The sequence below is a fragment of the Thamnophis sirtalis genome, unplaced genomic scaffold, assembly GCF_051295495.1.
Source record: "Thamnophis sirtalis isolate CommonGarterSnake01/CBP01778 unplaced genomic scaffold, rThaSir2_p1.2 scaffold_6, whole genome shotgun sequence".
NCBI classification, from domain to species: Eukaryota; Metazoa; Chordata; class Lepidosauria; order Squamata; family Natricidae; genus Thamnophis; species Thamnophis sirtalis.
The window spans coordinates 118791433-118806515 of NW_028261386.1; the positions used below are offsets into that span (position 1 = coordinate 118791433).

A 15083-nucleotide genomic window follows, 5' to 3' on the forward strand; every position below is an offset into this window, starting at 1 on the left:
ATGCAGTTGCAAGGTTTTGTTTAAAAAACACGCATCCACTAAGATCTGATTAAACCGGAGACCTGTTGGATTGGCTGGTAGTAAAGACGCTTCTGAAATCAACCAATTAGGTTCCTGTGATGTGATGCAGAATGAGTGACTCATCTATTTGCCATGCAGCTTTTATAAGGAAAAGAAATATCAGTTTGCCTTGGAGTAAAAATCCTCCTCAGTGCAGCAAGAAAAAGCTGACAGATGCAATGTTAGCTTCCTAATAGAAAAAGAAACTGTGGAATATTGTGATCAGTCCATTTCTAGGACAGAGGAATTTTTAATTGGCCGTTCTTCTCCAATGTCAGTGCAAACTATGAGGAGCTTCAGTTCCACAGCCTGTTTTTCAACTGATATAAAGGTTTTATTTGGAATGGCAGACTATATTAATTAATTAAATGATGACCAGAGTCAAGTCAAAATCAGATATAATTCATAAGACTGTTAGGGTCTTACTGTATCAATCTTTATTGTTGAATTCGGCCACATTTCTGCAAAAGGGTACCATATTATTTGTACAAATTCCTGTTCTGGTTGAATTGCTTTTTTAAAAATTTTAATATCATTTTTCCCTAGAAAGAAAGCAACATCATATCATTATCTTTCTCCTTGGACACACAGATTTTACTACTCTCCTAGCCAGTTTGATTCCCCAGCAGAAAGCTGGAATTTGACCTAGTTGAACAAAAGTGAAAGTGCTACAAAGATGTAATAATTCAGTCTAAAAAAAAAAAAGAACACTGGCCAATTGATCAAAAAGGTATACTGTGATTAGACCAGCTTTCTCCAACCTACTGCCTACAGTGCCCTCATCCTCTGTCAGCATGGAATATTGGTTTGAAATGATGGTTATTATTCATCCCACTTAATAGAACATCACCTTGGGAAAGATGAATGAAAGAAACGAGAACATACACCATGGCCAAAAGGATCTAAGAGCTTCACTATCTTAGCTTGTTAAATATACATATATAGAGAATTGAACCAGAATACTGTAAGCTGCTGAATCCCTTCAGCCTAATATTTTTCAGTAATGAATATGAAGCTTTGTTATATGGAAAGTAGAAGAATTTTTCTCAGAGAATGTAGATTTTGCATTTGTCTTGCACTCAGTCTGCAGTATTTTAATACTAATAAATGAAATTTGTCCACTGCTTTCAGCTTACAGTCACATTAATAAATATGATAAGGTCTATAGATTTGATTGGATAGATGCAGCAAAATGTTACTGACATAGTTTATAATAAACAGGTACCTAAATACTCTTCTCAAAATGTTTTGAGCAAACATTTTCTACCGTACATATTTTGGCTATTTCAGAAAAAGAAAAAATTCACAAGCATGCCACTAACAATAACAGTAAGAGTCTATTGTCTGGATGGCCTATTTTTTTCATTTTATACACACTACACTGATGTGAATAATAAAATCATTCTGATTCCAGGTTCAGAATGTTCTTGTCTTGGAATTTGTTTGTGGCATTATATTTAGAGATTGCTGTAGCTCTGGATCTACCAAAGAAAGAGAGTTACTTTTAGTAGGTATTTTCAACAATTCAGCAAAAAAATCATATGTGATAATAGCATTGAAGCTTCACCCTCAATACTGGAAATTGGAAAATAAGGTATCTCAATGGTGACATCTTGTGGCTAAAATAATACACAGATGCTCAAACACTTGTAGAGCATTACTACTGTATTAACAGTACTACTCTTATCTGACAAATGGATTAATGACAGTTCTTACTATCACAAGAATGTAAATCCATTTATCAAAATCAATCATACTAACTAAAATCCCATTTTACTCAACATAACACAAGGTAACATTGTTTAGGTAGTCCTTGACTTATGACCATTTATTTAACAATGGTTCTAAATTGCAATGTCCATGAAAAAGTGACTTACCAGCCATCCTCAGGGTTACAACTGTTGCACCACCTCTGCACATGTGATCAGTTTGGGTGCTTGGCAACTGGCTGGCATTTGTAAAGCTCTATGAAATGATATATGAAGCACTATTGTTATTGCTAAGTCCTGTCTTTATCTGAAGGTTTTGTTCTACTGGCCTTTGTGGACAGTTCTCCATGTGATATTGTATGCTGCATCTTTTCTGATGTCCTTAAAAAGCGTGACCCGTCAAAACTGCGCTCAACTAAGCCGCGCCCGATTAAACCGCGTCGCTGACGTCATCAACAGGGTGACAACAGCCAGTGCGGAGAAAGAAGGGCGCTTTAAATAGCGCTTTGAAAGCAAGCCGATTCAACTTAAGGTAAGGGTTAGGTTTAGGGTTAGCTTTAGGGTTAGGTTAAGGGTTAGGTTTAGGTTTAGGTTAAGGGTTAGGATTAGGTTTAGGGTTAGGTTAAGGGTTAGGTTTAGGATTAGGTTTAGGGGGGTTAGGTTTAAGTTTAGGGGTTAATTTTAGGTTTAGGGTTTACAGTGTGCTTCTGTCTCCACGCTGTTGTCGCCCTGTTGATGACATCAGCTACGCGGTTTAGTCGGACGCGGTTTAGTCGAGCGCGGTTTTGTAGTGGAACCCTTAAAAAGATGGGCTACAGTCCTGCAGTCCTTTTACTTTGTCCTCCAATGAGAAGACAAGCTTAGCATTTGCAATAGGAGTAACTAGTTTACTCTTCTAGTTTGGAAACTTAGCACTCATCTGGTAAATCACCAGAGCTGGTCAATAGATGTCAATTTTTTGGGGATGGGGAAAGATTTGAGTTGTCCTGTTCCTCCCTCTGCTAAAGGTCCTCACAAAACTCTTTTTGTTTGCTTTCTTGCTTTGGTCCCAAAATTCCAGCTGCCTATACTTTTTCTAAAGAGCCTTGGCTAAAACTGAAATGTATGAAGTCAGCTCTATTTCAGTTATGAAAACAAAGACATCTCTTGAATATTTTTTTTCTGTTAGGTCAGCCATCCTTCTAACTGTGCTGGGACTACAATACACAAATTGTACACGATGACTGCAAATTCTGGGATGTGTTTAGTGTCTTCTTCACAGTTATGTTGTCCCTCCTGCTGTTATATTCTGTGAGGCAGGGTTATATTTCTGGAGAGTTTGCCATTTTCAGTCCCAATTAGGCAAAGTCCACAGTCCCTTTTGCAATACTCACTGCATTCATGCAAGGAAACCATGAAAAAGCTAGCAGAGCTTAGTGCTGAAAGAATAAAGCATATACAGGTAATTCTCGATTTACAAGTGAGTCCAAAATTTCTGTTGCTAAGCAAGACAATTGTTAAATGAAAATTTCCCCATTTTACAACCTTACTTGCATAGTTGTCAAGTGAATCACTGCAGTTGTTAAGTTAGTAACAGAACAAATAAGTAGGAGAATGGCTTGCCTTCATAACCGTGGATGCTTTATCACTAGGTTTTATAAAGACAAGATTGGATAACTAATCTCTGAAATAATATATTGAACAGGGGGTTGGATTAGAAGACTTCCAAGATCCCTTCAACTATTATTCTGTTATTCTGTAACCCGGCTTTTACATTTTCTTTGCTTATCAGAAGATAATAAAATGTGATCACATGACCCTGGGACACTGCAACCATCATAAATATGAGTCAGTTACCAAGCATCTGAATTTTGATCAAGTGACTATGGGGATGCTGCAATGGTTGTGTGAAGAATGGTCATAAATCCCCTTTTCAATGCTGTTATAACTTTGGTCACTACACAAACTATTATAAGTTGAGGACTGCCTGTAGTTGAATCATTTTACACTTTCAGCTGCATGATATATCAAAAGCTGAACATTAAAGTGATCTTGTACAGTATATGTCTATTTGCCCTGAAACCCTGGCTGTATTCACATCATATCCTTAGCCATGATAAATTTATCCATTGTTTAATCTAGCCCAATCTTCTGGGTCACATGAACGACTGATCTGTCAATTAACCATATGAGCTGGGTTCATACAGCAAAAAATAAAATGGGGTTGCTTAATTTGGGCATGTATATAATGTAAACATAATCCTTTCTGCTCTATCAGTGAACTGGCTATTGGAGCCAAACAAATTGTTCTATTCTGTGTTCTGTGACAATGGGGATTTCAATCTGATAGTGTTATATCACCTTGATGTAGATAATTATGGATATTAATTTTATGTTTCAAATTGATTTCAATGAACATTGATACGGACATCTGCAGCATTCAAAGTAAGCACAATATTAAAAGAGGGTGTGGCTGAGTGTTGTAAAACATAATCACAAAGCCTTTTCCCCCTTAAGTTATATTCGTAATGTCATCAATAAAAATAAGAAAACAGCTTAGTTAATAAGATTAGTCTCTATTTCTGTAAACTTTTTAATGGACTAGGAATACTTTTTAAATTTGTTATTAAATTATATAGGGCAAAAACTCTTTTCTACACAAAGAGACTCAAAACTCTTCACAACAAAAACATTGTCCTGTGTTAAGTGTTATTTATCTTAGGATGCTGAAGTCTGTTCTTATTATTTTTGCAAACAATATAATGCCTGTTCTTCTTTTGCAGGGCAAACCATTAGGTTTGCAATTCTTACCCTGAATTTTCTGATGGCATATTTTTGATTATGACATTATTTGAATTTCCCAAGTTTGGATTATTTATGAGATGATTTATTCATCTTGAACAGTTTGTTTTCAATAGCCCACACACTCTTGACAATAATAACTTAGCAGAATGTTTTGAAGAATGCTCATATAATTTTGTTTTAAAGCTAAATTGCATATTTCATTTTTTCACTGCCCACCCTAGATAAACACCCACCCACCCCAATCTCCTGTTCCATTTGAGCAACTGAAACCCAAGTCCGTAACTGGCTGAGTTTATAGAAGATGAATTTTATACTTCCCTCAAATTGGGAAGTTTTAACTTCCCAGACCAGCCTACTCTCTGGGATTCTGAGCAGTTTCTCATCTGATCCCACATAGCTTCTCCAAAATGATCCCCGGGCCTCGAACAAAACAGTAGGTATTCCCACTGAAATGTGTTTGCACAGCATTAGAGCTTCAGTACACAGTTCCTTGCAATTTCCTTTAAAAGGTATTTCCTATTCCTGTCCTGCCGCCTGGAATCTATGCAGATCTTTACTGCAGAGCAAGCCCTTTGAATTCATATTCAAATATGGAATAGCAGTATTCCAGTATTTGAGGGGCTGCCACAAAAAATATGGGATCAATTTATTTTCCAAAGTACCACAAAGCAAGACAAGAAACAATGGATGGAAACTAATAGATCAGTGGTTCTCAACCTGTGGGTCGGACCCCTTTTTGGGGTCGAACGACCCTTTCACAGGGGTCGCCTAAGACCATCGGAAAACACATATTTTAGATGATCTTAGGAACCAAGACACCAATTTTATAGTTGGGGGTCACCACAACATGAGGAACTGTATTAAAGGGTCGCGGCATTGGGAAGGTTGAGAACCACTGTAATAGGGAGTAGCAACCTGGAATTAAGGGGAAACTTTCTTACAATGAGGACAATTAACCAGTGGAACAGCTTGCCTTCAGAAATTGTAGGGGGCTTCATCAGTGGGGTTTTTAAAGAAAAGACTGGACAGACAACTATCTGAAATGGCATATGGTCCCCTGCTTGAACAGGGATTTAGAGCAGAAGACCTCCAAGGTCCCTTTAGACGCTCAATTGTAGGCTAATTCTGGATAGTCTCAATAAAGGAGAATATTTGTAATTCAGGAGCGACATGAAAGGTCTCTGAACTGGCTGGATTTCTTGCAGACATCCCATTACCCAAACTAGGCAACATTATCAGGGCTAGTCAAGCTCCAGACTAGCACTGATGGTAAGCCGTGGCGGTGCAGTGGTTAGAATGCAGTACTACAGACTACTTCTGCCGACTGACTGCAATTTGGCAGTTTGAATCTTATACAATCTTACACAATAGCAGAGTTGGAAGGGACCTTGGAAGTCTTCTAGTCCAACCCCCTGCCTAGGCAGGAAACCCTATACTGTGTCAGACAAATGGCTATCCAACATCTTCTTAAAGACTTCCAGTGTTGGGGCAATCACAACTTCTGGAGGCAAGCTGTTCCACTGATTAATTGTTCTAACTGTCAGGAAATTTCTCCTCAGTTCTAAATTGCTTCTCTCCTTGATTAGTTTCCACCCATTGCTTCTTGTTCTACCCTCAGGTGCCTTGGAGAATAGTTTGACTCCCTCTTCTTTGTGGCAACCCCTGAGATATTGGAACACTGCTATCATGTCTCCCCTGGTCCTCACCAGGATCAAAGCTGACTCAGCCTTCTAAGGTTAGCAAAATTAGGAACCAGATTGTTGGGGGCAATATGTTGACTTTGTAAACCTCTTAGGGCTGGAAAGCACTGTGAAGGGGTATATACATCTAAGTGCTATTGCTATTGCTGCCTAGTTTGGGTAATGGCCCGCCTGCAAGAAAACCGTACCAAACTTGATTGCAGAACATACAACTTTAGCAACAGAGTGGTCAATGCCTGGAATGCACTCCCTGATTCTGTGGTTTCTTCCCCAAACCCCCAAAACTTTAACCTTAGACTGTCTACTGTTGACCTTACCCCATTCCTAAGAGGTCTGCAAAGGGCGTGCATAAGCGCACCAGCGTGCCTACCGTCCCTGTCCTAACAACCCAATTTATTCGTGTATTCATTATCTTGTATATACGCTTGACAAAACAAATAAACAAATAAATAAAACTAGGAAGGTCGAGAGCACCCAGGAGCCCTCCGGATAGTCTTCTAAAGAATACATTTCAGCGAGAAAACACAAGGGCTTCTGGACCTACAAATCACACCAACCCAGCCTGCAATTCAGGTGGAACAAGGGGAAGCGTAGCCGCTATTGTCAGCTCCACCTCAGGCGCCGCCCTTGTGCCTTAGCCTCCTGCCCTAAGCGCCCTTTTACGCGTCAGCCTCTTTTTCAGCGCCTGACACAAGCCGGAGGCGAGCCTAGCCTTCCCGCCAGCCAATAAGCACTCGGAATACTCAGCACGCTGCCCAATCCCGCGCTCCTTTGCTCCCGTGTCCCCCGCTGCCTTTATCTTTTTCGTCACCCTCAGCGGCATTTGAAGGGTTGTAGCCGTGGCGGCTCTTCGGGTCGTCTCTGCCTCCTCTTCCTCTTCCTCCTCCTCCTCCTCCTCCTCGTCCCGCGGCCTCGTCCTGACCCAGCCCGGCGCCTTTCGGACCCATTGAGGATGAGTTTCCCGGCCTTCCAACGCGCGTCCTTCTGTGACCGTTCTAGCTCCTTCAACTAGCGACTGGTGAGGCTGCCCCGAAAAGGGAAAACTCATCGTGGGCGAGGGTGGGGGCAGCCGGGTGGCCGGAGCGGGAGTGGCGAGCGCACCTTCAACAACGGCACACCCGCTTCCCAATTCTGGGCTTCTGTTTTTCACACCGTCTTGCAGGCAGAAATCCGACAGGTGCAGAGTTTCCAAGTATGGGCAAGAAGAACGAGGTGCCCGGATTAAATTTCTGCACGTCACGGAGATATTAAAGCGATGTGTGTGTGTGTGTGTGTGTTGCTGATCCCAATAGATGAAGAAGAAAGAGCAGGGAAGAGGGAAGCCTGCAGTCGGTGCAACGGTGAAAATGGCTGGAGAAAGATTAGGTGTATAAAAGGAAAGGGAGCTGAGTCCTTCCTCTTCTTCCTGGAGATTAGTTTAGATTAAGAAAATGGCCTTTGCTTGGGTTACAGTAATGCATATCCAAAAATTATGGATCACAGTAGGAAAAAAAAGGGCCCTGCCTTTCCCCTCCTTTTTTTTTGGTATTCTTTGTATTTTTTTTTTGTATGCAGTTGCCAAGAGCAGTGCTGTCATTCTTCTGGTTCTGACCCTGAAGTAAAATTGCACTGCATGATTGTTTGTCTTACTGACAATGCTAAATACTACCTGACTCTCTGATGTTTGTGTTGCTGAGGTCAGGAGTTCCTGACTTTTTTTTACTCTGACTGTAGCATGGTTGCCGCACATTAGCAGGTTGTTTATCTTGATGGAATACGGGAAAACCTACATTGTGATAAAGATATCTCATATGGAAACATTTCAACTTTAGAGTGATCAGTCACTTTATCAGCCTTCTTGAGCTTTGTGATCGCCAGGTGTATTAGCTTTCAGGCCCCTTAATCCACAGGTAGGATGGCTTTTAGAAATGAAGACATGAGTGTAAAATACTGAGTGTGTGCATATGTACATGTCTGTGTGTCTATCCCATCTATCAACCATCTATTATTGCTGTGATGGTGAACCTATGGCACATGTGCCGGAAGTGGCATGCAGAGCCATCATCTCTCTGGGGACGCTAGCCGTCGCCCGTTGCTCTTCTGGGTTTCGACCAGCTGGTCTTCATGCATGCCGGAAACCAGAAGCTCAACTTCCCGGCACACGCATACATGCTGGGGAGCTGCTCTTCCGGTTTCTGGCGTTCCCACATGTGCATGCTAGGAAGCTGCTCTTCCGGTTTTTGATGCTCCCTCGCATGCACATGCATGTTCCTGTTTTGGCACTTGGTGCCAAAAAGGTTCACCAACACTGATCTATCGTATCTAATGCCCATCTCACTTTCAAACATTGTTTAGGGTTGTGTTCCTTTTATGCTGGTCTTGGTAATTTCTTGATTCTCTGTGGCATCCTCACTGTTTTGTTTGTTGTAATGTAGTTCATCAAAATAAAATTTTGCATGTTATAATTAAGAAGCTACGTGAACTATGTTCCAAACATGGTTGGTGTTGTGCCAAATAGGTCAACTATTAGTAGACAAGTACTAGTTAGCTGTAATTCGTTGGTTCTTGGCAAAGATTTTAAAATGAATCCCAGTTACAAGCTACAAGGAAGTTTGATATGGGTTGGGTGACTGAAGCACTTTGATGTGCGTCTTTTTATACTTTTCCCCTCTGACATCAATAGTGTTAACAGTACTAATATTGAGACGCTGATAAAAATTCATAAAATATATAGCACTGGATATCTATTAGTAGCAAAGAGTATGTAAAGGAATTTAGAATTGGCCTTGGAAAGTTTGAAAGATGGGGAAAGAAGGAACAAGCTATTAAGGAAATTATTAGAGAAGTCTAAGAATGCTACACAGAGTTACACATTCCCAAAATTGAAAGATGCTTGAAAAAATAATTCTACATTGATTTTCTTTAATATAAGATGGGACAGAGATAAACTTGGACTGGCTTTCAAGGTTCTGTTATTATCCCCTACAACAATAAAGTACTATTCCTATACAGTCTGTTTTTTGACCTGGCTTAGCTTGAATGGCTGATGTTGTCCAAGACCGAGTCCTCATATAGCTAAAGTAACATTACCTATATATGGGAAGAGGATTAATAGAAATGCAGTATATTTTTAGGGGAAGAAATCTGAAGAGATCTGTCAATCCCCCCCAAAAATTTCCAATGCATTCCACAGTCATTTTATGTATTTATTTATGAGATTCATTTACCTCATCATCTTTCAAAAGCTCAAGGTGGCATGCAATAGTGCGATTGTCTGTCTGCATTTGCGAGGATAACAGCTTTCACACAGTTTCTTCAGATCTTATTTTTCTCTTCTAGGCCATGACTGTACAGTGACTAAATGCTCAAATGGTGACTTTGAAATTTATAAGCTTTTTCTCATTTTTCTCCTTTCATAAAAATTCAGGAAAATATCAAAAGTTTATTCATTGTTTTGTGCCACTTTTTATTGCCTAACTCTGAATTTTGTCATTTGCTCTTGTTTTTTTTCCTGAGTCATTACAACTATCACTTACAAAATGCTCTTAACTGAGTTTCAGAATTGAGTCAGTGTTTTTACAATACTAGTTTCAGAGCAGTTTGTGGCTCCTAAGAAATTAGTAAAATAATTATTTATTGGAGGTCTAAATATATTTTTCTCATTAGTTTGTCAGCCAAACCTTAAAATGAGTTCCTACATATATGTCTTATTTAAAATGAAAAGAAGATAAAGTTAAATTCTTCAATAATATGAACTTTCAATAAAATCTTAATGATTAAATGTGGATGAAGCAGAATAAAATAATGAGACATTAGAAACCAGCAATACTGTGCTGTGAATGCTTTAAATTGCATGCTTTTTTTAAAGTAAGTGAAATTTTTTAGTACTAGTATGTCTAAAACTACTTACTTTCTTTAACTGGTATCTCAGTTAGATACAGTCTGAATATGCAGTCTGAAGCAGCAAAGCTTTGATTATTTTTAAAATCAAAAATTTATTGCTTGCTTCATGTTTTTCTACAAAGTTTTTTTTTTAAATCTGCCCATCTGCTAACAATTAACCACATAGCTTTAGATAATCTTGTTTGTGATCTTTCCCTATAAAATTCATGACTTAATCATTCTGTACTGCTACGAATCAGAGATTGATTTGCTAAAAGGTGTTATGAAGTTCATATTTGGAAAGTTGTAACTTGTGTTGGCAACTACTTCAAATCTGAGTTGGCCCTGTTCCCTTAAATCCTAAGGATAAGCTGCCTTGAAGAAAAGAGTTGCTAAGGAATACCTGCTGCAATGATATTATATACTAGAATTATATAAGGTTTTAAGGTATATTGCACCAGTAATTACTTTATTCCATAATTCAGTGTTCTGAGAGGTTTCTGGTACATACAGGCACTTGCATGGTTGCAAGCTACTTGGCAATCTATTTGTTGATTCATTTTAAATAGTCATGAGATTTGTTGCAGGTTTCTTTGTTCTGTGATACACTCTGTTCTCTTTCTATTGTTTGCAAACATCTCATGTCCAAAGGGAAGTTGGAAACGTGTTTATATTGTCACTTTGTCTGTCTGTCTATCTATAATCTGTCTATGCTTTTTAAAACTATCCACATGTTTTGACTGTACTTATGGATAAACCCATCTGCAAATAAGACCCTCATTTTTTTATTAAAAATATTATAAAAAATGCACCCATTATGGATGTCAATTATGAAAATTAAAATATATGAAAATTTTGAGGGTTGTGTTATCTGCAGTTGTCACATTTTTCACAATATTTTAATTAAAACTTTGAAAGTCAGCTTATCTGCAGATTGGCTTATCTGCAAATAAATGCAGTATATATATTTACTATAAAATTTAAATCATTAATATTCTCTTAAAAGGAGACATAACCTTCTGTCAAATAAATTCACTTGAGGATGGAGTTCTGTACTCTTAAGGTCAGGCAAAGTCGGCCTGCTTCAGGTCCCCTTATTAAACAGTATCAACTGATGGGACAAAAGAAGTAGTCCTTCACTATCACAGCACCTGCCCCCCGAAAAGTGTTCCATCAGTTTCATATTTTTGTGTGCACACACCCTAAATGAGCCCTGAAAACGGGGGTATTTCTCCAAGCTTTGTATAGAATATGGGTAAACACTATGGGAGGATGTTTGATTTGAAAATGTTGCTTTTTTTCTGAAAAAAGAAAGAAACTGCAATTCTATTATGTTAGTCTAATATATTTCTTCTTTTACTCCTCTTCTTACAGGTCTCTCTCGCAATTATGGCTATTTGAAAGAACTAGAACGAGTGGAGGGGGAACACCCCTCCCCCCTCCGTGTGTTGCTTTTTTGAAGTCATATTTTTTTCTGGACAGTAATAATATATTTTGTAGATTTAAAATGAGGAATGAACTCTGAATTTATATCAATAAAGTTATTTATTTTTCTAAATATCAAGCCTTAATAGCACAAAGATTCCCATGGAAGGTGCCTGAAACATGGAAATCATGAACCTTTTGTGAAGAAAGAACAAAGGGAAAATTTGCAGTGCCTCATCTTGCATAAATGAACAGTTCAGCAGGGAATAAGATGAGTTCTTCGGTGCCTGATTGTACCTCAAAGTGTCGTTCATTACAGCATGCTTTAGATATTGTTTCCGTAGTGACCCAGGGAAATGAAGGTCAGATCAAAGCCTTCCTCACTTCTCACTGCTATAATGCCGCAACAAGCAAGGATATGTTTGGCAGGAATGCCCTCCATATTGCCTCCTCTTGTGGTAAAAAAGGAGTGCTAGACTGGTTGGCAGAAACAAACGGAGTGGATTTGTTGGCAAAGGACAAGGAGTCGGGATGGACAGCTTTGCATCGTGGCATTTTCTATGGCCATATAGATTGTGCATGGTCATTACTAAAGGTATTTCACAGCTTTTATTAACATTGCAAATCTATGCCAAGCCTATAATCAAATGGTGGGCAAAAGAAAAAAATGTATAGACTGATGCTGGTTGCATTGTTGACAGACCCCATGTAGTTAGTATTTCTTTTATTTACACATAGCTTTTAGCTGTTTGCTGAAGTGCTAAATAAAGTAACTAGATTGGTCTTTTGACAAAATGTTTAAGCGAAAAGCCCCCCACCCCCAAATGTTGAAGAATTAAAAATAATTGGAAAGAAATTTATTTCTCAATCAAGTTAAGTGAAGTAGAGAAATATATGAGATAATAACAGATTCAGATTTGCCCTATTATATCTGTTAAAATGGCATTGAAGAATTAAGAATAATTGGAAAAAAGTTTATTCTCAATCAAGTGAAGTAGAGAAATATCTGACATAACAGATTCAGATTTGTCTCTTATCTATTAAAATGGCTTTAAATTAGAGAGTAATTCTAGATTACAGTTATGTTGACTGTATTTGATAGCTGCTTTATTAAATATCCCTACTTTAGGGGTGCAATAATTGAATTTAACTTGCCAGAGAAAGTGAAAGAAAACAAAAGACAATATGTGAATGTAAAAATGAAGAAAGTAGTAGTAATAGTTGGTCAAAAATTATTTCTGCATTTAACAAAGTTGGGGAGTGTTTAGTCTGACATCACAGCTTGCGGGGTTGGGCATGTATACATTACTCTATTTGTGCAAAGTGTCTCATATATTTTTTTCCATTTATTTCCCCCTTGCTTTCAGCACGGAGTGAATTTGTATGTTCAGGATAAAGAAGGCTTGTCTGCTTTGGATCTTGTTATGAAAGACAGGCCAGCCTTCGTTACCTTCAAGATTACAGGTTGGTGAATACACTGAGAGGCTTGTTATGCACTTAAACATAAACATGATTGTTTTGGGGATGATGGTAAGAGATAGTCAGTGAGTATATAAAAATGTCTTTTGAATGTAACAATCCAGTAGATATTGAACATCTTCCTCTTGAAAACAATTATAATGTGTGGGCATTATTAGGTACTTTAACTTGTCCATTTTCAATCCATTATGGTGGGTAGGTGTCAATTAGAAAACCCGAGAGGCCAATGTTTTGTGTTTGCTCTGCTTGTAGAATAAATCTTTTATCCTAAAGCTTTAGTTTTTGACTATTCCAAAATGAGGGTATTGTTAAATCTTCTATTTTGGGCCATCATGTGTATATATTATTGCTACTATTAAAAAGGATGAGGTTATAATCTACTTGCTTAAAGTAATCTTATGTTAATTTACCTTAGCATATTGAAGCTGCATTTTTGTACCTTATTACATTTGTAAATTACATTCTTTTTTTTTTAATGGAATAATCCATGAACTTTATCTAATGATAGCAACAACTACTATCTTTACTACTGTACTCTTTTACATGCCATATGGTGGTGATATATACTAATTCATTATTCTGAATTTGTAAGCTCAGCTTATTCTCTTAGTAAAATATGATTTAAATAAATTGCCCTTTCCTCCAAAACACTGTTTTTAAAGTTCTGTTTTGTAATAAAATAGTATCAGGTTTGGTATCAACTATAGTACCAGTTTACCTTTGGAAACATAGTTTACTTGTAAAGTATTAAGTAATATACTTGTAAGGTAAAATGTATTTCTATCTATAATCTACTCTTTAACCAAGCAAAGTGGTGTATCATAGGGCACTAATTTTTGAACCGAGGTACCAAAATCTGGGATTTAGGATTCCTGAGAGTAGGAAAGTTGGGCCTGCTTCATTGCTACTTACTGCTATTGCACTGGTCACATGATCTTTATTTTCAGTTTTCCAACAGTCTTGCAATCCCTTGTTCCCTGCCCTCCAGCAGTCACTCTAGAAAGAGAAGGAGATCTCCCTGCCAGTTTCCCACAAGGAAACTCTATGGGGAAGCAGGCAGGTAGTCTGTTCTTCCTCTCACAGATTTTTTTTTTGCCTGTGTTTGGTCATTGTGTTTCTTTGTTCAAGCAAGAAAATATCCCTGAAGTGATGACACAACAGGGCATGGGCTATCTAGTGTCAAATATAAAAATAATATAAAAATTGAAAATACAACACTTGCTATTATGAATAATGTCTGATTCAGCTTTGATAGAATTACATGTCTGGTTGTACACTGAATGCGTCTATATTTTAAGATGCTATTACCTTAATTTTGATTATGCAAATTATTGAATGTATAATTTTGTTGCAATAATACCTTAATACGGATTAATATTCCTAAATTATATTTTGGGAATATATGAAAAGCATTCATAAGTAGAAAAAAAGTAAATGCATTTCATCCACACGTCAAATGAGACACTGCAGTGAAGAACTTACCATTCTACTTTAGATCCCACAGATGTCTATACCTGGGGAAACAACATCAATTTTACTTTAGGCCATGGTGGTCAACAGAGTAGACATCATCCTGAGTTGGTGGATCTCTTTCCTCGAAATGGGATTTATATTAAACAGGTAATGTAGGCATTGTGGAAAGTATTGGAAAGTGGGAAACTAGGATGGCGGCAGTGGTAAACACTTGATTGACCATAGAGGTTGGGAGGAGTTCTTACATAGCCACTCCCTTTCTTCTTAACAGGTATATTTGAAAAGAGCTGTCATATTCTTTTGTCCCACATTTTTTATTATACATCTGTGGCTAAACCAGTTTTCTTTCTGATTTCATAAATACTTTAGTTTCTGACCCATTCCTATCCTAAAATCCTTGGCAAGAAATGATTTTTAGTACTTTAATTTCCTCTATGGTCTCCTCTGCTCTCTCTCAACAACCTTCTTTTCAAAGAGAAGGATGGAGACTAGGCAGTTGTTCACCATGGTTCAAGTGAGAGAGGGCTTCTTCAAGACAGCACACACCTCCAGGAAGGAGTTGGCATTTCATCTTCTCTCAAAGAAGCACTTA

At 38.0% G+C, this 15083-nt stretch overlaps 1 protein-coding gene across 2 annotated transcripts in view; it reads left to right on the forward strand.

The window, feature by feature from the left end:
- The first annotated feature begins 7074 nt into the window (after positions 1-7074).
- Positions 7075-15083, forward strand: part of IBTK (inhibitor of Bruton tyrosine kinase) — a 58566-nt gene continuing 50557 nt past the window's right edge. Inside the window, exons 1-4 of one of the 2 annotated variants that reach the window (XM_014067556.2) lie at positions 7075-7271; positions 11489-12134; positions 12907-13003; positions 14514-14638. In XM_014067556.2, coding sequence (XP_013923031.2) covers positions 11787-12134; positions 12907-13003; positions 14514-14638 — 570 coding nt within the window. In that variant the 5' untranslated portion in view covers positions 7075-7271; positions 11489-11786. The remainder of the gene's footprint in view (positions 7272-11488; positions 12135-12906; positions 13004-14513; positions 14639-15083) is intronic. The other variant, XR_015697087.1, reaches the window with a different exon arrangement.